Source organism: Pseudomassariella vexata (assembly GCF_002105095.1).
Source record: "Pseudomassariella vexata strain CBS 129021 chromosome Unknown BCR38scaffold_5, whole genome shotgun sequence".
Classification (NCBI taxonomy): Eukaryota; Fungi; Ascomycota; class Sordariomycetes; order Amphisphaeriales; family Pseudomassariaceae; genus Pseudomassariella; species Pseudomassariella vexata.
Window position 1 is genome coordinate 2,501,517 of NW_024467960.1, and position 21,436 is coordinate 2,522,952.

The window sequence follows — 21,436 nt, forward strand, 5'->3', positions numbered from 1 at the left end:
TTCAGACATGGTGCAACGCACCTTCGCACCACAACACACTATACACTACTTCTACTTAAGGATACCACACATTACCACATCTTCAATCTACGGATCTTCGTGAGCAGCATTTACAGGAGTTCAGGGCTGACCGGATAAGGAGCCCCGGGAAAGGCGGGCGGCGAATGCAGGCGTTTCTTCCCCATTTGCTCCGGGTTTTCGGGACCCGGAGACCGAATTGATTTGCTTGATATCACAGGGCGCCCTTGCGTGCATTTTCTGGGGATTGGCGGCTTCAAGCCCTTTGTGTGGAAATGGAGGAAAGGAGTTCCTACCTGGGCTCGGGTATAGATATCAGCAGCAATACGTAGCTGGCCCCTCTTCTTTTGTATGTCATATCTCGCTGAGAGAAAAAAACAGAGACGAACCTTTGATATATTGTCGCAAACTTGTCTTGGATCATTATTTGGGTCCTCATGCGGGATGGCTTCTACGGCTATTTATGCTGATATTTGTTGATTTGGTTGGTGGGGTGAGTCGCTTTTAGTGCGGTCTGCTACGTGATCTCCAGGGCATGGTGTATCGGCGTTCCACGAACGAGTCAAGTTGTTGTGTAAGCATCTTCCACTAATGCCCAAAGCCCTTGAACTTGTATCATCTTCTTACGGATGCCTGATCGTGCAAGTCCGGTGCTTCGGAGAGAAAGGAGGGCAAGGTGAAGATGAACTGAGGGATAACGGCGGCGATCATGTCGCTGCGGGAGAAGAGGTAGAGGGTTCTTGACGTGGGCGAGATGCCACTTTAGAATTGGGAAGTCCTGCTCAGCAATACACGTGACGCCTGCCGACGAGTATAGGACAACTAGCCTCACCACTTTGACCTCGAACCAACGCATATTGCCGGGACTGCTCAATGTGCCAGAGACGTCGTGTGGAGCTGCTGTAGATGGACACGATATGGTTTTCGTGTACTATATGCGGCGTCGAGTCGGCCGTGTGATATGTCAGTATTCTATTACCTTCAACATCCCAAACTGGACCGCCATTCCCGCTGTTAAGATGAGTAATTGGAGTTCTCCAGGTATTCGCTACGTTATTGACGAGCACGACAAGTGGCATCGTAGTGACACTTCAGCTTCAAATATCGGTGGTATCTTGCAGGCCACCTTCGCGAAGTGTGTCATCCTGCCTGCAAAGCAAACCCTCTACCGGCGAGTCCCAATAATTGCCGGATAATAATATGGAAGAAAATAATGAATCGGCTTGATATCAATACCATCCTGGAAAAGGCTGGGGCGGACTTGAGTTTATTCAATGCTTACACGGCGGGCAAGATGGCAAATGCGGGTAATCCTCGTCCGCCGCGAGTGACGTCGGATCTAAGGTTTCGCACAGCAGTGTCAAATGCAGCTCCAGATTCACGCCGTACAAGTGAAGGAGGACCCCACTATCGACAGCAGACCTTACGTGGCCAATTCAGTGTCCGGCCAAGGGCGTGGGAGGCTGCAAAGAGTAGGAACAATTAACGCTTGGTTGCCGCGGCTCCGGAACCCGAGAAGTATAATGCCGGTTTCATAGTACTGGACAGTTCAGGTAAGTGCAGTTGGCCATATATCGAGAAGTTCCGACCCTGGTATGGCTACCCACTATATCTTCCACGAGATAGGGAGATGGAGACCAGGCAGTCGGGTCTAGAAAACGAAGCACTTTAATCTCGAAAATCAACATGTGACACTGCACCAGCAATACTTGAGTCTGGGTTCCACGCACACAAACACGGATACCAAGCAGTTCGTTCTGGGAATTGAGCAGTTGAGTCTCGAAAGGAAAATCAAGTTGCAGAAAGCCGAGGAGCACTTCTAAGTCAGCATCAGCACAACCACTATCGCTGACGACGACGACTTGAAAAGGCGGTTCAATCAGGAACTCGGCATGATGGAACTGGCGCTGCAGGGGATCAGTGCTCAGTTCGATTTGAAGATTCAGGGGCTGTGAGAGATGGCGGTGGCAAGCAGAAAGTCAAAGTCTTAACGCCATGAGGGACAGAGAAAGCGTAGGAAACAATTGGAATTGAGGCTTGGCCGGGCAGGCGAGGCAGTCAGGCCGACGGGGGTGGCATTTTCTGGCTCTGACTTTGTTGCGCGGCTCACAGAGACCAGCGCCAGGAAGCAATTCATCGCTGCCGTCCTCGTCCAGTGCTCGGCGGTTCGTAATCCTCTTTTGTGGACTGTTGGAAGGATCGAGGGAACGACAGCGGGCCGCTATACTCTCGCAGAGACCTCGCAACGACAACAGGAGAACCGATAGTTAGTTGGGCTATTGTAAGGCGGCTGCTAAAGACGGGTCGGACAGCTTCAGGGCCCGGATATCATCGATCTTCTCACATTATTCGTACCTGTTGAGGTACTTTTGTTGTCCAGTTGGTAGGTTGAGAACCAACGTAGTATGGTAGCGAATCGACCAAGCAGCGTATGTATTTAGTCCAGCCATTAGGGCACGGTTTGGTATACGGGAGCACGGGTAGAGGTCTGGGGGCTTCGAGCCTACGGCATATTTGATAATAATAATGTTTATCTCGATGCAACCTTGTTAGCAGAGACGACCCTTTTCCACGCCCAGTACGGAGATGGATAACTTGAATGAGCCATTCAGGATAACACCATCTCTGCTGTGGTGTACTCAGAGAGCTCAGAGGAAACCGAGGCCTAGGGTGACATTAGGCTGGTCATCGATGACAACACCGGATTGTGGCTCGGCCATCTCCATGGAATGGGCATGGAATCGAAAAAGGGAAGACGGAGGTGTAAGTACCTCTCAGTCACATCAACGAATCCGTCTTCTGCCAGCCTAGTTTTACAATGTCAGTCTTGACAATTCCAGCATGTGTACCAGAAATGACAGGTATAAAGGTCCTATCACCACCATTCAGACGTTTCACTCACCAGTCCTTTTACCTATGCGCAATCTTAATCTTCCCTCGCAAACGCCGCTGCCCCCTCGATCGTCATGCACATCCACCTATTCCCGTACTAGCCCACAGCAACTCGTCCGCATCGCCATCCTCTACAGATGTTCATTGCGAACAATCGGCCAAATACGACAACCCAGTCATTTTGATTCTACGATAATATCCGTACATACCACACTCTAATAGCCAAGGATAGGGACTGGCGAAGTGTAGGGGAAGCGTCCGGACTCCGGATGAAGTATAACTTGGAGCTAAGTTTGGGAAACTCCATGGGGTCTGGTATGAATACGTGACGTTGTCGCATTTGGCCTTCCCTACCATCACCATCGAGAAGTCCTGATACTCGACCCAACCCCCGGCTTCATATTTTCCGAGATTTTTCGCGCCATCCTCGCCCCTCGCGGAGACAAGTACACATGTTGCACAGGTGCACAAAATAAAAGCCGGGATCAAATGCCTCCCACCTATCCCCGTGCTCGGCATCCTCACGAACGAATGTGCAATTTTTCGACATGAAGACGAGAGCGGCTAGATCAGACTCAGGTCCATCCCGACGACGCAGGATGAAGGATAGCGCTGCACAAGTTCGATGGCCCAGACTCCCGTGCTGGTGCCGATGTCAAGGAGGTGGGCCGGCAATGCGTCATTTCCGTCTTCGTCTCTTGCGAGAATAGGCGCCATGTCAAATCTCCGTCCATGAGCATGTGACAGATCGAGGCGGTCCGGATCGGCTGCGTCGTTGGAGAGCAGTTACGCGCCCTAGCGGTAGCCATTCCATGTTCATCCTAGCTCCGAGACCGAGGTACGGTCAGGGATGGTGTAGCCGGTAGGTGTGCGGTGGGGACTATTGGGGGACAATGGTTCGGCGTTGTTGGACGAGGAGCCGGGTTTGATGCCTTGTTTTGATTCTGCCTGGCATTATGGGAGTGAATGTGCAAGTACTTGTGTAAGTACGCTGGGTGTTATGGCAGAGGAGAGGCGGGGGACTGTTCATATTCAACGCTAGCTTGGCTCCTCACTAAGTTAGTTACTTTTGCTGCTTTGGAAGTTGGCTAACGGATAGGGCACACGGTAAGGAATGTGAGAGATGAGCTGAGAGCGGGGTATGGGCGCTGGGTTGTGGCACGTTCTAACCACCTTGCATGTGTATGCAACCCCTTCTCAGCGAGGCAAGGTGCTATTGGCTACCAAGGGGTCGGATCCTAGGCCCGGTGAGGAATAGCCTCAAAGCCGCCGTGTGACGGAGTTATGCTTACTTTCGAACGTACGTCAAGTCGGATGTTATACTTGCCATGATTTTAACTCTTGGCTCTGCACTTAACGGTGCCTCTTTGAAGAGCACACGTCCAGATCTTTGGCATTTACGTGAATCTGCTTGTTTCTCGAATTATCTTTGGATAACCCACGGGATATGTTTGATGAAATGGATATGATTCTGCGTATAAGCATTCAAGTCATGCTAGTGGATGAGGATTTGACCGGTGCATAGAAGAATGAGGGAGCTAAGAAACAGAATCTCGTGGCAAGACTTGAAGCTCACTAAACCTAACTCACCAAGGCAATTAATTATTACAAACAATCCTCTGCTCACAACCGTGAACGCTGATCTCACTTCCTTAAACATGCCTCCTCCTGGCCCATTCAATCAAATACTCTCTCCCCTCCAACCGATACGTATCCTCCTCCACATAACTTCCCCCCTGCGCCTCCGTCTGCAAAACCAAATTCACCCCCTGTTCCCCTCGACTACCATAGATGGGCCACTCTGGCAAGTACAACCCATTCGGATTCCCCTCATACACAAAATTCACCCACTGCTCCCCCATCTGCTTACTCAAGGACTCATAATCCGACCACGGCCCAACATATTTCGGATTCCCAAACACAAACGCCACCTCACTAAAATGTGCAACCCCCTTATACGCTGGGGCAATCTCCCCGCTCAAATCGGTATACGTTTCATTCGTGCCATTGACAAATCCCCTCGTGTTAAATCTGTAGACATACGTCTCGTCCCCGTACTTGACGTAATTCCGCACGTCGAACAATCGAGGGGCGTGGTAGAATACATCGCCTAGTATGGCGGCGATGCGCTTGTATTGCCAGCCTTTGTCGGCGAAGCGTTCGGTGCCGGTGTTGAGGGGAATACCGACGGTGGGGTCGTCGGGGTAGAGGGTCATGATGTGGTCTATGACTGAGGGGGGAAAGTCAAAGCCGGTGGCTTGCTGGAGGTAGGTACGGAGGTCAGAGTCGGTGTTGATTATTCCGCCGGAGGGGGCGTTGTCGGTGCCTTCGTCAGAGTTGGTGCCGTACAGGTGCGGGATGTGGGCAAATTTGCCCGTGGAGAGGAGGATGCTGGGATAATTGGGTATGATATCGCCGTCCTGAGTGGGGGTGTGTAAGTTAAGGGGTGTCCGGAAGATTGAAGTAAGGTAGTATCAGATAGTGAGATCAGAAAAAAAGACAAGAAATGCTTACAACTGTGGGATAGAAACCTGGACCCTTTACTTTGGAGGATGCCATAAAGGGGTACAAGACTTCGTAGTCGACAGTACGGAGACAAGCCAGTGTATCTGGTACGTCGGTACAATTGACTTGGTCCACGATCTTGTCGTAGATGGGTTGGTACCAGTCTGAGCCATTGTACCATGCCTACAGTTTTGTTAGCCCGGATCTTTCCGATCCTCAATGCGGGTAAACTCACTGTTGTAGCAGAGCCGCTTTCCTGGATAGACCGGTGAAAGAGCCCATCAGTTCGGCCACCATAAGTCAGCAGCAGTTGACCCTACACACTGTCAACTCACTTCTCCCTGAAACCCTGTTCAATCCGCTTCAGTCCGCTGGAAAAAGGGGACACTCACAACCGCAAAAGATCCTGCAGACTCGCCCCAGATCGTGACCCGCGAGGTGTCGCCCCCAAAGGCCTCAATATTCTCTTGAACCCACGCGAGCCCCTTACGCATATCTCTCAATGCAAGATTCGCGTTTCCAGATCCCTATTTCCGTTCAGTGTCAACAACCCCTCCATCACAACCACCCGCCATATCTTGAGGCTTACCTGAATCTCCCTCGAGTACATCATTCCCCAACCCCCTTTCCGGTAATTAATACTAGCGGCAATAATCGGCTTGCCCACCTCAACCGACCTCTGAACCAAGTACGTCAGGTTATAATAATCTAGCGCACTCGTGCCGGCCTGGTAACTGTCATTTGTATAAACATTAGCCCGATTATCTCTTTATCTCCGTTCAACCCCCCCTTATTTCCATCCTTCCCTGCCACAACAACTCTAGAAGCAAAAATTACTCACCTGCCCCCATGAATCCAAACCACAACCGGCAATCCTGAAACCTCCTCTCCTGTTTCAACTCCATCCGGCCTCACGATATTGATACTCAAACAATCCTCCCCCATCCCATACACCCCATCTACCTCGACATTTTCATCCGGACACGCGGGACCATACTGCTTAGCGTCCCGAGTCCCATTCCACGACCCCGTCAGTGCCTGCGGAATTCGGAACCGGTTCTGCCCTCCTGTGGATTGGGCGTACGGCATGCCTAGGAAGACGTCTTGGTTGAATTCTGGGAGGTGTAGACCAGCGTAGGTACCATTCAGGACCGTGACTTGGGGGTCGATTTGGGCTTGGACCGCTGAGAAGAGGAAGAGAAGGAAGAGAAGAGATGCCAGGTGCGGCACCTTCAGTCTACGTCCCGTACATGCTAGTCTGATCGACATGATGACGAACAGAGGCATGAAAAGAACTGATTGCGGAATCAGCTTTTCTGTTGCTGCTCATGTACCATCACTGAATGGCTATACCACGATATAAACGAAATTACAAGACAAGAGAATTTTGAGTTTACGAATCTTCGGGTTGAAGCCCGGGTTCTGAGGTCCGATGAAGTTCCACAAGGTGTACGATAGCCAAGCGGCTTCGGCTTCCGCATCACCAAGTACACAGCCAAGTGTAATGAACCGTGTAAATGCCTCGCAACTCCGGCTGGCTACCCATGCATACAGGCCTGCTTGTTTACCTCCTTGCTACTACAGAATACGCCGGTATTCAATTCATGGCATAACATAAAAATCACGGCATTCGGTGCACCGATCGGAGCTAGGTAGTATCCAGGATACCTCCCCTCTTGGATTTTCGGTGTGGTACGGTGAGATTAGCATGCAGCTCTAATCCATCGGATCCGATGATCATCTAATCTACTTGTCTTGCCTCGGCCACGGCGGCATATTGACCATATCTGAGGGCAATTCTGAGCAGCAATTAACTATACTCTCTGGTATGCCGATTTGTAGACTATAGTTGCTATGTGTGATCTGGATATAGACCGAGTGAAAATCGTAACGGTGGCTCAATTCGATTGTACACCATCATTCCAAGCAATCTTGGTTCCGTTCTTTCCATGGGCCATAGAGTGAGATGAGAACACGACTTTGCTGACGAATGTCGCTTGACACTGAATGTGAGTACTTAGGTACTTTTCCTCATGGCCGACAAATTCCAAACCACGCAACCACCCGCATCATGGTAGCATGACTCTTGGTGAGGGCTCAGACGATCGGCCAGCTGGCCCAAGGCTGCTTCATCGAAAAAAACAAGTAAATCACAGTAAAGCCACCCATGTTCATTCACAAGTTCAATTTTGCAAATGCAAAAGCCGGCTTAACGCCGGTCGGTCTCTGAGGCCGTAGCTGACTTGATAAGAAGTCTGCTGGACGAGGGTGACTCGTCGAGAGTTCGCGAAGATACACGAATGCATTATCTTGCCAGATTCGCCCATGAATCAATGCCATCCAGCCAACGCCAAGTGAGGAGCCTCAGAAAATCCATGTTTCTCCCTCGACCTTTTCTTCGTTTTCGCATCCATCAGCAGCAGCCCGTTTATCGGACAATACCGTCGAATCGAGTCTTGAACCACTTGACGGTCTCATCGCGGTTGATGCGGTGGCTGGCACCGATGCGGCCCTTGCAGCGGCGGCGGCGGGTGACGCGCTCACCGGGACGGGTCATGCAGCAGTAGAAGTCCATGCCGTAGATACCGATCGCGGGGTCGTACTTGATGCCGAGATCGATGTGCTCGCTGATGCCGAAGCCGAAGTTGCCCGTCTCGCTGAAGTTGCGCTTGCGCAGCTCGTACTCCTTGACCTTGAGGCCACGCTCGAGAATCTCCTCAGCCTTGGGGCCACGGACCGTCACGTGGACGGCGATCTTTTCGTTACGGCGGATACCAAAGGTTCGGACAGTGTAGCGGGCCTTGCCTGTTGGGGAGGGAGTTGGTCAATCGATTGCAGCTTTCCACTAGGGAAAACAGGCCAACTTACTGTAGACGGGAGTCTGACCACTCAGTTGCTCGAGCACCTTAGCGGCACGGGTCAATCTGTCACCAGATTCACCGACGGAGATGTTGAGAACGAGCTTCTGGATGCGAAGATCCTTCATGGGGTTCTGAGCCTTGTCCGCCTGTAGGAAGGAGTGTCAGCATTTATTTCTATCGCAATCAACAATGCCAGAGCATCGCAAGAGAACAGGGCGTACCATTTTGACTGTTGGTATTAGTAGTGACCGTCGTTGTCGTTTGGGCGAAGAGAGTCGGCGAAGGTGAGCTGATCGAATCTCGAAGGGAATAATTTCTGTGATGGTTGGGCGGACTGGTCGGAAAAAGTCCAAAATTCGCAGTGGGCTTCCAAATCTGCCCTAATTTGTCTGCAACTTTACGACAGTGTGGCTGATGCAGAGGCTTGACAACCAATAAATTCAAAGCTGGGTCGAAAACGATGCACTACTCCCAATAAGGTTAGACCAATTGCTGAGCTCCAACTCGACTGCAGTGGAACTAGCTTTCTTCAACAACTCAGCCTTGCTGTACATCGCTGCCTCGCGGATTTTTGTTGACCTCTCATACCCACCCAAAGTCGAGATCTCAAAGTGCCAGCTCCCCCCGCAGCCAGCTTGAGATCCTCGCTGAAGTCATCACGACTTCAAACAAACCAAATTCAATTTTTTGCCAAACCTGAGACGCTCCTCCGGAGCAGTTCTTAGCCCATCATGTCGAACAAGCAGGGCAAGATGGTGAGTGCTTCTCCCCCTACCGCTTCAGCGCATTGGCTTCGAGGTTGACATCACAGGCTGACGAGACATGTTGTTATAGGCGGGCTACGTACGTGATCCCTCTAAATCTTCACAAGAGATGCGACCGACACAAATCCAGCGAACCACCGGTACTAACTTTCGCAGATCAACTACCGGATGAGAGTCACTTTGTTGGACGGCCGCCAAATGACGGGACAAATGCTTGCCTTTGATAAGGTACATACCCTCATTCAACCCAGCGATGCGCCCATGCTGACTGATGGCAGCACATGAACCTTGTTCTTGCCGACACCGAAGAGTTCCGACGCGTCAAGAAGAAGCAGAACAAGCCCTCCGCCCCAGGCGCCGCAGGTCCCTCCACCCAGACAATCGAACAGGAAGAGAAGCGCACACTTGGCCTCACCATTGTGCGCGGTGCCCAGATCGTGTCCCTTTCCGTAGAGTCTGCGCCGCCTGCCGACCCTAGCACGCGTCTAGGGAAGAGCACCACGAGCAGTTTGCCCTCAGCACTGGCGTCCGGTCCGGGTGTTTCCCGCCCTGCTGGAAGAGGGGCTGCTCCCTCTTCTCTCGCCGTAAGTTCTTCCTGCCAGCTACCTATGGCACTGCATACTGATTTTACTCAGGGCCCCGCAGCTGGTGTTGGAGCCGGTGCCCCCCCCGCTTTCCCTCAGTTCCCTGGTGCTCCTGGCTTCCCTGGTAGAGGCGGCCCTCCCCCTGGTTTCCCCGGCGGCCCTGCTGGCTTTCCTCCGGCTGGTTTCCCCGGTGCTCCAGGCTCATTCCAGCCACCTCCGGGCTTCCCCGGTGCACCTCCTCCGGGTTTCAACCCTCCACCGCGAAGGTAGTAACGGGAAGATGTTTGGATCGGTGATGGTGAAATTTGCTCCAGATGACTGGGGCCGAGAAGGATACCATTGGCGTTTGGACCGCGGAAATACTGGAAACAGGCCGAAAGCGACAGTGAAACCAACATTATGTACTCTAGCGAGATAGTCCTAGAGAATACGACATTCAAAGCAGGCTCGACGAGGAATACTTCATCATTGAACAGCGCACTGTTCTCAATAGTTCCAGTCCGGATTCATGTGCTCAGGTCTTTAGGGCGATGTGTCTAGGACCGACTGGAGCATTATCTCGATATTGTGATCCATACTGAACGGTAAAGACGACGGCACCACAAAATCTGCGCTTGGGTATCTGAATCTCATGTAGAAGTTGTGACGACCCAAGCCATTCTATCATAGTTATAGTCACGTAGCTATCACATTGAAATACCAGAAAGGCAGCTCATCTATCCATAAGGTCCTTCCGCACTGTGTTTTACTCCCGATGATTCTCGAAGAACATCACAACCGAACAAGAGAAAAGGTAGGCAGGTAAATTGCCCCCTCCCATCCATCTGACACATCACTGCATTTCCCTTCGCCAAAGGCAACAAAAGTCCTCAACATGTAGAGAGTCAATGGATAGCCAAAACCGGCTCGCAAGCTGTGAGATGGCAAACCTAAGTACGTTAGTCTTTCACGGTTGACTTCTTCCTCTGGGCAACAATAGGAAAAAGCCAACCACCCGCCCCAACAGGCATATTACTCCCTTCATAATCGGGCATTGGTTATGGATGAGTAGATTCATTTATCAGACAGCCCTAGCAGGCTAGACTGGTCTGCGTAACAGCCAAGATAGATCCCTTATAGAAGATATCCCGGATTCGAGTCTAGAGGTTCAAGCAGTTTTGTTCATCCCGTGTTGCTACCTTTAATACATACATAATTGCATCTCGTATAATCAAACCCCGAACAAGATTGATTCCATATACAAAACATAGAATTTCAGCAGCTCTTCAAAGGATCACCCAAACCAGCCCCTGACCTAAGGCACGGTAGTCTTGTGCTTATTACGAGTTTCGAAGAAGACAAAGCCGGGGGAATCCTGAAGTCTAGCGTACGACACTTGAATTACCCTATACTGAGTGACGTAAGGGCACTAGGTGTCTACCTCTTTGGACAACGAGGGCTTCGTAACTACAACAAACGAATAGAAATAAGATTCCGTTATGAGATGTACAACTGTCATTTCCATTTCGTCATAGGAATAAAGGAGAACCTAGGGCGCAATCGTAAACTACCTTAAGCATGCCAACCGTCCGTCAACAAGCACCCAATCCCAACCAAACACGCCATCCCTTGCTGTGCGCCAAAGCCTTTCATTCCCATCACTACCTTCCATCACCCGTGCTCTTTTAAGCCTTGGTAACTCTGCACACCAAGTCCGATCCATCCACCGAATCTCCCTCCTTGACCTGCAGCCCCGAAACCTTTCCGCTATGGGGTGCCGAGATAACCATTTCCATTTTCATGGCGCTGAGCACGGCCAGAGGGTCACCCTTCTTCACTTCGGTGCCCTCGTGGACGCGCAGCTCGACCAGCACACCCGCCATCGGCGCGCCGACCTGGCTCGAGTCACCGGCGTCGGCCTTGGGCCGGCTGACGTTGTCGACGCTTGCTTTCTTGTCATCGACGGTGACTTGGCGGACCTCGCCGTTCATTTCGTAGAACACTTCTCGCTGACCAGTATTCTCCGAAAGGGGACCGACGGCCAACAGCTTCAGGATGAGGACCTTGCCCTTCTCAAGTTCGACGTGGAACTCCTCGCCAATCTCGGGTCGGGAGAGGAAGTACTTGGTGGGCAGAACAGACAGATCGCCAAACTTTTGCACAAACTTCTTGTAGTCTTCGAACACCTTGGGGTACATGAGGTGGCTTGCTAGATCGCACTCCGTGACTTGGCCCCATTTCTGTCCTAGCTCGGTGCGCACCTTCTTCATATCAACTGGTTCGAGGAACAGACCGGGCCGTTTATCGAACTTGCGCCGGTTGCGAAGAGCTCTGGTGCGCAGCGGCTCTGGGAACCCGCCGTACGGCTGGCCCATCATGCCCTGGAGGAACTCGAGCACGGATCCGGGAAGGTCAAGATCGCCAGCACGATCCACGACGTCCTGAGACGAAAGTTTGTTGGACACCATGAATTGAGCAAGATCACCAACAACCTTGGACGTTGGCGTGACCTTGACGATATCACCAAGGAGGTCGTTGGCGTGCTCATAGGCCTTCTTGGTCTCAGCCCACTGCGAACCGAGACCGAGCTGCTGGGCCTGGAACATCATGTTGGTGAGCTGACCACCGGGGATCTCGTGCTCGTACACTTCGGGATCGGGACCAGCCAGGTGGGCTTCGAAAGGCGAGTACAGGAGACGTATCTGGGCCCAGTAGCTGTCAAGAGCTCTGACATGAGCAGGATTCAAGCCGGGGTCAAGATCAGACCCCTCGAAAGAAGCCAGGATAGCGTTGATGCTGGGCTGAGAAGTCATTCCCGACAAGCTGTCTGTGGCCGCATCCACAGCATCGGCACCAGCCCGGGCGCACGCAACCATGGAGGCAACACCAGTTCCAGCCGAGTCGTGAGTGTGAACGTGGATGGGCAGTTCAGGGTACTTCTCTCGGATGGCGCCAATGAGAAGAGTGGCGGCATGAGGCTTCAGAACACCAGCCATGTCTTTGATACCGAGAACGTCGATGTCAAGTGCAACCAGCTTGTCAACCAGCTCCATGTAGTACTTGAGATTGTACTTCTTCTTGGGGTTCAACATGTCACCACTGTAGCAGACAGTACCCTCGGCAACACCACCGGCCTTCTGCACGGCCTTGATCCCAACCTCAAGCTGGTCAATGTCGTTCAGAGCATCGAAGACTCGGAAGATGTCAACACCGTTCTTCTTAGCCTGCTCGACGAAGTGGAATATGGCGTTGTCGGGCAACGAAGCGTAGGCGACACCGTTGGCACCGCGAAGCAACATCTGGAAGGGGATGTTGGGGATGAGCTTGCGCATCCTTCGGAGTCGGTCCCACGGGTCCTCGTAGAGGAAGCGGAAAGCAACATCGAAAGTAGCGCCACCCCAGCACTCCAAACTGTAGGAGTTGGCCAGAGCATGACTGGTCTCCTTGGCGATGTTCAGCAGGTCGACAGTTCGGACACGTGTAGCTAGGAGCGACTGGTGAGCGTCGCGCCAAGTCGTGTCCATGAGCAGACAGCCTTTGTAGCTGCGGACAGCCTTGGCAAATGCCTTGGGGCCTTGCTCAACAATGATCTTCCTCCAGCCTTGTGCAGAGGGCTGAGAGACGTCGAGCTTGGAACCGTCTTGGTTGAGCAGCTCGGGCAGGATGACGTCACCCTTAAACTTAGGGTCGCCAATCTGGCCCTTGATACTACTTCCATTGACGGCAATATCGCCAAGGTATGCTAGCAACTTCTGGGCTCGGTTCTGGCCACCAATCAGGTCGAACAGCTGAGGGGTATCATCGATGAAAGTGGTCCAGCATGTGCCGTCGATGAAGGTCGGATGGGTAATCAAGGAAGCCAAGAAGGGAATGTTCGTCTTGACACCACGGATGCGGAACTCGACGAGAGCACGCAACATCTTTCTACGTGCAATTTCGTAGGTGGAGCCCAGACATGTGCACTTGACCAGCATGGAGTCGTAGTGTGGGGTGATGACCGCACCAGCGAACCCATTGCCACCATCAAGACGCACACCGTTACCACCGGCTGATCGGTAGACCTCGATCTTGCCCGTATCAGGCTGGAATCCCTTGGCAGGATCCTCCGTGGTGATACGGCACTGGATGGCAAAACCGCGGGTGGAGATGCGATCTTGCGTCAAGCCAAGCTGGTTAAGCGTAGCACCCGCTGCGATCTGAATCTGGGCCGCCACAATGTCAATGCCCGTGATTTCCTCAGTGATGGTATGCTCGACCTGGATACGCGGGTTAATCTCAATGAAGTAGTATCGGTTCTGCTGGTCCACCAGGAACTCAGCAGTACCGGCGTTGCGGTAGTTGACCGACTTTGCCAGCTTGACGGCATCCGCCAAGATGGCATCGCGAACCTCGATCGGAAGATCCTTTGCCGGTGCGATCTCCACCACCTTTTGATGTCTGCGTTGGACAGAGCAGTCACGTTCGAACAGATGCACAATGTTGCCGAAATTGTCTCCCAGCAGCTGGACTTCGATGTGTTTTGGCTTGTCGAGAAAGCGCTCTACGAAGACTGTGCCGTTGCCAAAGGCAGACTTGGCCTCCGAGGTGGCTCTCTCGAAGGACTCTTGGAGACTGGCCTGGTCCCGCACCACTCTCATGCCACGACCACCACCGCCGTAAGCGGCCTTGATGATGATAGGAAATCCATATTCGTCCGTGAAGGCCTTGACATCTTCAAACTTGTCGACTGCGCCCTCAGTGCCGGGTACGACGGGCACCTTGGCAGCAATTGCGAGCGTTCGAGCCGAGACCTTGTCGCCAAGGGCATCAATGACTTCGGGCGCAGGCCCAACGAAGACGAGACCGGCCTTCTCGACATTTCTGGCAAACTCGGCGTTTTCAGAGAGGAAGCCGTAGCCAGGGTGGATCATCTGTGCACCATGCTCTAAGGCAATCTTAATGATCTCGTCGCCGGCCAGATATGCACCGACTGGTGTATATTGTCCACGCTTGCCGATAACGTAAGCCTCGTCAGCCTTTTGGCGGTGCATGCTAAGCCGGTCTTCATAACTGAAAACTGCAATGGTATGCAGCGAAAGCTCGTGAGCCTGCAAGACACATGGCACATTAGCAAGCCATAACATATGAAGGAACTGCGGGAACAACCAACCGTTCTGAAGATACGAATGGGAATCTCGCCTCTGTTGGCAACCAGCAGCTTCTTGAGGTGGATGATAGAGCTGTTTGCCCGGATGTGGTGGACTGTTTGAGCTTCCTTGGGTGCCATGCCGTCCTCAAAGGGGTCCTCCTCCACGGGGTGGGCAGCCGCCTGGGCCTTGAGGTCCTCCATGGTGCAAATCCGAGAAGCAATTGACGAACTGAGAGAGAAGGGCAAAAGCGATAGTCGGGAAAGGCGGTCGATGAGGATGCAAGATGAAGTTGGGAGTAAGCAGGACGAAGGGCTCCCTCGATCGCTGCGGTTTTTGTTGGTGGGGGTTTCGAGAGCTCAAATAGTAGATTACCCGGGAAGGAGCTCAAGCTCGTAGCTGACGTAGCTGATGCTACGGGGAAGGAGCGTGGGGTGTGGTACCAGAGGGCACTCGAGTCCTTGACACAACCCCGAAATAGATGAAGGCGCAACACAACTCGAGCTGGTGAAACGATGCAAGTGACTTCTTCGTTACAGCTCAAGGGCAGCGGTACGCGAATACAAACACTTTGCAATATACCTTGTGTAGAATAGAAACAATGGAGGAACTATGACTCGATGGAGGGGGCCGATGAGCGTCTTTAAGCAAGGCCCAGTCGGACTAGCTTGGACTCCCAACAGCCAGTGACAGACAAGGGTGACAGGAACGTCGCTCATCGCCCACTGCCATAATCCCCTCAGCCATCCATGGATTGCCGCTCGCTCGGCGTTCTTCGCGCATAGCTTGCGTTGGACCTAACTCAGCAACCTTGCTGGTTCTTTTAGCTCTTTTGCAGTTGGCAGTTGCTGATAGTGGTTCTTTCAGTTGACAGGCGCCTTCCATATCTTTTGTGCCGATTGCTGTCACTCACCGCAAACTTGCCATGTTTGCGCAGTCAACGACGACCGACAATGCTAGAGCGAGGATACTTGGTTTCACTGCTAGAACATATCATGTGGATCGTAGCTGTCTGCGTTGATCGCTCTGCCATGGCAAATGTGCAAGTGCCCTGGAGTTTTCAGAAATCGGTAATCCAACCGAAAGCTGCGAGATCGCGGGGCTTGTGCTTGCTTGCACAGACATTTGCTTCTGTTGCTCGGGGTGTTTGGCGGGGTTGGAATTGGGGGTTAGATTAGCTATCCCCTGGTCGAATGGAAATCAAATGCTCCCCGCCAGTCGGTGCGTGGTGATGAATACTATTATTACGTTAGCTTCTGCTAAAGCGTGACGCAACCATGAGACAGTGGGCATACTGGGGCCCTGGTCGCTAAAGAAAAGAAGGCAAACAGCAAAATCGATTGACCAACCACAAGAGCTTGATAGACTCCAGACCTCTGGATCCAATGATGAGGGGCGGAATTCCATTTGACTAACGCTTTCGTCCCTGGCCATCCCATCGAACGAGCAAGCATGTAAGTTGCATCCGGTCTCAAGGACCGAGCTGAGTTTTAACCTAGGTTATGGACGTGATCTTATGTTGAAAATGGTCCCTTCCGCCGAGCTGGAAGAATGGCGCTGAAGGCTCTTATTGTTGCGAATCCCGACGATGGCTCCTATTTGTTTGTCCCTCCAAAGCGGAACAGAGGTCCTTGCCGTTGGCGCCAGGGTGGGACAAGGACATGCCGGCCCGCATGCTTCGCTTTGGAAACTTCAGAGTCACAACTCCGTGAGATCTCTCGCAAATCACTTCGGCATTGGCCCGCATGCCCCGTCCCCATTTCGGCCTCTTGGCCACATGGTAGTAGTACCGCGATAACTGTCCATCCTAGACAAAAAACCTGGTTTCTGCCGCTGCGCGTGTCTCACAATAGCTGCCAACTGGCAGTCGCGGTATTATCATGTGGAAAACCAAAACATTTTGGGCGTGACAACACGAGCATCGAAGCCTGCCAGCCGTGAAACGAGGCAATTGAGACTTGCCAAGTGAATCATCTCATGCGTGAAGCCGCGTCCGATCCACTAGAACACCTTTTGCCGTGAGTGTCTTGTATTCTGTTTGACGACATCGTGAGGCTTGAGGATGCAACTTTTTTTTCGCTTTTTTTTTTGGGAGAGGGGGGGGGGGTTTGAGCAGATCCGACCTCGGCAGACAAGGCTGAGTAAATCTTTATTGCGATGACTGTGTAATTGGCGTATCTCTCAATCAGCACGAGTGAGCCGAATGATAATGTCCGGCACTCCACATCTTGCTATGTGTGAGATGTTTTATCCTGTTTCCCTGCTTCGGACCACGCAACTGGATAGTTTTTGCTTCGCCTTGCAGGAAGCTACCCGCCCGACTCAACGGTGTATTCAACCTGGAACCCTTCTGGAATAATTCGACAGGTAGTAATTGGTCCTGGTGGCTCTCGAAAAGATATCAGAAAAACGCCAAGTGCAACTACGCGTTTCTCTCCCGACTTCCAAACGGGTCCGTTCGTCTCGTAGGCCTTCGAGATCGGCGCCTTGATGAAGGTAGCCGTGTCCATACTCCGGGCAGACTTCTTTTCGCCGAAGGACCCACTCGGAGTATATTCCGGCGGTTTCCAAGGTGGTTGTAGTTAAGGTGACCATAGACCCCCTAGTTCAGCCGACCAACTCCCACTTTAAGCAAATATTTATGGGGTGCTCGTGATAAAAGCCGACCACACTTTTCTTTTTAAATCCGTAGAGATTTTTCCTAGTAACTCTAGTACAAATATAACGAAATTATTCTATAATTAGTTCTAAATCGATTCCACTGTGACGATCAACCCTCGCAGACTCACTACAACCAGGTGACTTACAGCTGGAACACCTGCCGTGGCAGTGTCAGATGGGAAGCCAATCATAACCCTTGTAGGAGCCCCGCCAAGCGTGGATGACTTAGTCGCGCTCCCTCAAACCTAAGTTGTCATCTTCTTTCCTTCGCTCCTTGGAGTAGAATCTTCGTCGATAGCACCTAATCGAGGTCTATACCAATGCGATGCAACCCAGGTCGTGACAGACGGCACACACTACTGGCTACTTAGTATACTACTATTCGAGTTTAACGACGTAAGTACTTCTAAATCGGTTTTTAATCGATTCTTAATCGATTCTTAATCGATTCTAAACTAATTCTATATAATATAGGAAGATAAAGTCGTACTAGCTATTATTAAGCTCTATTACCGTATACCTACTACTTCCGGTAGTATATATATAACTATAAGTACGTACCTCTAAATATAGAGCGGGTATTTTAGATAATAGGGAAGATATCTGTAGTAGCAATAGTAAAGATAATATAGTGGATGTCACGACCTGGGTTGCATCGCATTGGTATAGACCTCGATTAGGTGCTATCGACGAAGATTCTACTCTAAGGAGCGAAGGAAAGAAGATGACAACTTAGGTTTGAGGGAGCGCGACTAAGTCATCCACGCTTGGCGGGGCTCCTACAAGGGTTATGATTGGCTTCCCATCTGACACTGCCACGGCAGGTGTTCCAGCTGTAAGTCACCTGGTTGTAGTGAGTCTGCGAGGGTTGACCTTCACACCGTCGACGTAAGTAATACTATCCTTATAGAAGTAATATTAGGGCTAAAAAAGAATTAACTTAAAATTGATTCGAAGTTAATTTAGAAATATACTCACTATATCCTTGTATGACGGTATCGTTACGTAGAACGATTAGCTGAATTACGAGGAAGAAGTAGCGGATAACGGGTTATTACTAGGGAAAGCAGAATCGAATCGAAATCGGAATTCAAATTCAATTCAAATTCGATTCTATGGTCAGCTAGACCCAATTTTCACATATTTTCAACTAATAAGAATAGAGGGATTATCTACCCCACTATGGTCACCTGGACCCAGTGTTTTAACATCACGTGAGGTCATGGTCGGCTCAACTGGGGGGGTCTATGGTCACCTTAACTGTAGTCTCTTTCCAAGTCCACGCAGAGGAAGAGAACAATTCTTAAGCCCTGCTAGAAAATTGCTACATCCACTCTGAAGGTGCGGCTTTATGAAAGCCCTCTGTATGTAATTCGTTCTTGTGTCAATGACAACTTCGTCCTTGAAGGTAGTCTTCTTAGGTTAGGTGCTGTATATGACCAGGAGCTCGGGCACCATCCGAAGTTTCTAGCTGTGATCGACACCAGAGTATAGCAGAGCGGGGTTAGTTTCGAAAAGTCATTGCGACTATAAATGTCAGTACTATACTGTGACGCTGGCAAGGTTGAAACTGGCTCGGATCGCGCCCAGAGATTTCGACGCTGCGGGCTGGTTGCAATTAACACCAGAGCCCTTAACTTACTGTCTCGGTGAGTTTTGGTATATCCACAAGGTCAAAGCCATGCCATAAAGCTTCAAAGCTTCAAAGCTAGAACTCCGGATGACTTCCCCGACGAGTCCACGAAAGACGCGCACATTTCTAGCGTGGATACTCAGATCTAAATGTTCCCCGGGCAGATGGAAGGGCTGCTGCCACCAAGATGAATAGTCATGATATAATTATAGACCATCGCCACGGGCAACTACCAAAGCCTTTCCGATGCAATATAGAAATACAAGACCACTCCTGGCCAATATCGCCTCGTCATGACGCGCAGCCTTCAGCTCACGGGCCATCCGTCTACCGCAGGGTACGAACCCATACCTCTATATGCAGACCGTCGGTCGGTCGCTCGCTCTATCTTCTCACGAAAAAAGGCCTCATGAAGAAGCCACTCTACTTCGACACAGCTTCCTTGACCTTATCCCCAGCTGCAACGATCTTGTCCTTGGCTTGGTCCACCGCCCCGTATGCAGCCGCCTTCTCCTTCCCGCCCCAGTTGTGCCAGTTCAGGTACCGGTATCCTTGCGTGAGCTGGGCGGCCTCGTTGATGAAGTGGCAGCCGAAGAGAAGATAATTGGCGGGCGTGACGGCCATGGAGTAGCGCATGAAGGTGGCCGAGTAGATGCAGAGGGCGAAGGTCATCTGGCCCGAGATCCTGCAGGAACGGCGGGTGTCAGTTCATGTGGAACTAGATCTGGAGGAAAGTGCGCACAGCAGCGAGCAGCAGGGAAGAGACAATGCGCAGGAAGGTAGGCAGACAGAGAGGCAGGAACAAACGTACAGGTCGGGAGACTTTTGCGTGTCCATGACGGCGGCGACGGGAATGCCAAAGTTAGACACCGGGCCCCAGAAGTCTGTTTTGCGTCTGTTAGCATGGTGGTTCAAGGAAGATGATGAATATGGCTCGAGAGTGAGACTGTATATCGTCGAGCATGCCGCCGTAAGCCATAACTTGGGCGAGAGACAGAGAGAAAGGCGACGGCATAATTGCGACAGCTGCACGTATTGTAGTCCTATACACGTGCGTAGACACTACTTGGTGCGCCGCTATATCTATCCCGCCAATGACTCTGGCGATCCGGCATGCTCAGCGACACAGTTGGCACTTATCAACGTATCGTAGGACTGGACCGGATTTAACGGAGAAAGTCCGTCTAACTCAATTGATCGAGGCAAGAAAGTCAAGTCAATCACGTACGTGTCGAGCAGACATAGCTCACAGTCGGGTTGGACCGGATCTTGGCATTGATGGCTTTGAAGAAGGCGGCCATCGTGGGCGGTTAATGGGACGGTCGGCAGGACGTGGATGGGTTGAGGGCAAGGTGGAAATTTTGCACTTATAAGGTGTGGTGTCTAGTAACGTCAGAATGCGACTTTTAGTCGAAGTTCCGACCAGGTAAGTAAAACTTGGGGTGGCCGGCCGGGGCCAGCGAAACCCCGAACCTTGCATCGGGGGAAGGAAATACGTCACGTGCTCCCCTCACTCTCTACAATTGACCGCGATGCTGTCGTTCGCAGGCATCAAAATGGATATCTTATCGTTTATCAAATTTTCATTTCTTTCATAGTAAGTACTTAGTCCTAGATATCAGCTAGTTCGAACCGGCAGCCCGTGATAACTCAACTCAATTATTATTTGGGCCTCATGTGGATCCAAATCAGAGGATCTGATTGGCTACATCGTTGCTCTTAAGCAACATTTCGTAGCTTCGGAAATAGCTGAGCTTTCTAGAAAAAACACCATCAAAAGAGATCTGAACCACACAACTGACTTGGCACGAAATCAATCCTGATATTCGTGACTTGAGTCCTGTGAGGTCAGATCGACCAGGATACACACTCATAAGACCAGTAGCGGTGCTCTTACCACGGCCAGTATAAAAGTAGAAATATAGAAGACACATTCAGTGCCTACTTATAAGATCTTCTCCGAGTGATATCGGAGATGCTAGAGCCTAGAAGGACCTAAACAATATCGCATTAGTGACGAAGAGCAACATAATATCAATGTCCCGCAGCAGTTGAGGGTGTCATCAAGAATATCCACACCGTGTAGCCTGGAGGCCAGCAAACTACGGTCTGTGGAGCTTTACATGGCAAACTGATCAAAACTCGCCTGTTGTCGCAAATAGACGTCAGACGTGGTGAATCGGTGCCTCCTACTGCAATATTATTCAGATATTTGGAGGCATAGATCATTTCCTCTACATCCGTTGTACCTTGGTCTGAGAGAATGGACTCATTAGTGGCCAATCTTATAGTTCATATCCAAGGAATATCACCAACAACAATCAGTAAAAACAACATTCCCATATTGTACTATCATACAGGTTCTGTAAGCGCACATCAAACGCAAAGCGTCCAAGATCCCCGACTATGGCAT

The 21,436-nt window shown here is 51.2% G+C and overlaps 6 protein-coding genes across 6 annotated transcripts; 2 read left to right on the top strand and 4 right to left on the bottom strand.

The window, feature by feature from the left end:
* Positions 1 to 609: 609 nt before the first annotated feature.
* Positions 610 to 1,214, top strand: BCR38DRAFT_408438 (uncharacterized protein; the record flags this gene model as incomplete). Its single annotated transcript, XM_040858266.1, has 2 exons — positions 610 to 747; positions 795 to 1,214. 2 exons carry the CDS (start codon positions 610 to 612, stop codon positions 1,212 to 1,214), a joined length of 558 nt encoding a protein of 185 aa, XP_040717477.1.
* A 3,309-nt stretch (positions 1,215 to 4,523) lies between these two features.
* BCR38DRAFT_430529 (Alpha/Beta hydrolase protein) lies at positions 4,524 to 6,853 on the bottom strand. The gene is made up of 6 exons (XM_040860040.1): positions 6,257 to 6,853; positions 6,005 to 6,149; positions 5,808 to 5,942; positions 5,651 to 5,731; positions 5,425 to 5,598; positions 4,524 to 5,330 (listed from the first exon to the last, which is right to left on the bottom strand). The coding sequence occupies exons 1-6, from the start codon at positions 6,700 to 6,702 to the stop codon at positions 4,563 to 4,565; spliced, it is 1,749 nt and encodes a 582-aa protein (XP_040717478.1). The 5' UTR covers positions 6,703 to 6,853; the 3' UTR covers positions 4,524 to 4,562.
* Positions 6,854 to 7,843: 990 nt separating this feature from the next.
* BCR38DRAFT_484128 (60S ribosomal protein L11) lies at positions 7,844 to 8,500 on the bottom strand (the record flags this gene model as incomplete). Its single annotated transcript, XM_040863713.1, has 3 exons — positions 7,844 to 8,220; positions 8,284 to 8,422; positions 8,489 to 8,500. The coding sequence occupies 3 exons, from the start codon at positions 8,498 to 8,500 to the stop codon at positions 7,844 to 7,846; spliced, it is 528 nt and encodes a 175-aa protein (XP_040717479.1).
* A 244-nt stretch (positions 8,501 to 8,744) lies between these two features.
* Positions 8,745 to 10,346, top strand: BCR38DRAFT_430534 (uncharacterized protein). Its single transcript, XM_040860041.1, has 5 exons — positions 8,745 to 9,031; positions 9,111 to 9,119; positions 9,197 to 9,268; positions 9,319 to 9,624; positions 9,676 to 10,346. Exons 1-5 carry the CDS (start codon positions 9,008 to 9,010, stop codon positions 9,892 to 9,894), a joined length of 630 nt encoding a protein of 209 aa, XP_040717480.1. The 5' UTR covers positions 8,745 to 9,007; the 3' UTR covers positions 9,895 to 10,346.
* A 942-nt stretch (positions 10,347 to 11,288) lies between these two features.
* On the bottom strand, positions 11,289 to 14,932 carry BCR38DRAFT_339400 (pyruvate carboxylase; the record flags this gene model as incomplete). The annotated part of the gene is made up of 2 exons (XM_040855700.1): positions 11,289 to 14,690; positions 14,753 to 14,932. The coding sequence occupies 2 exons, from the start codon at positions 14,930 to 14,932 to the stop codon at positions 11,289 to 11,291; spliced, it is 3,582 nt and encodes a 1,193-aa protein (XP_040717481.1).
* Positions 14,933 to 19,446: 4,514 nt separating this feature from the next.
* Positions 19,447 to 19,920, bottom strand: BCR38DRAFT_338921 (UPF0041 domain-containing protein; the record flags this gene model as incomplete). The annotated part of the gene is made up of 2 exons (XM_040855656.1): positions 19,447 to 19,708; positions 19,835 to 19,920. Coding segments are annotated over 2 exons (348 nt in total), but the record flags the coding sequence as incomplete, so codon positions are not given.
* Positions 19,921 to 21,436: the final 1,516 nt, after the last annotated feature.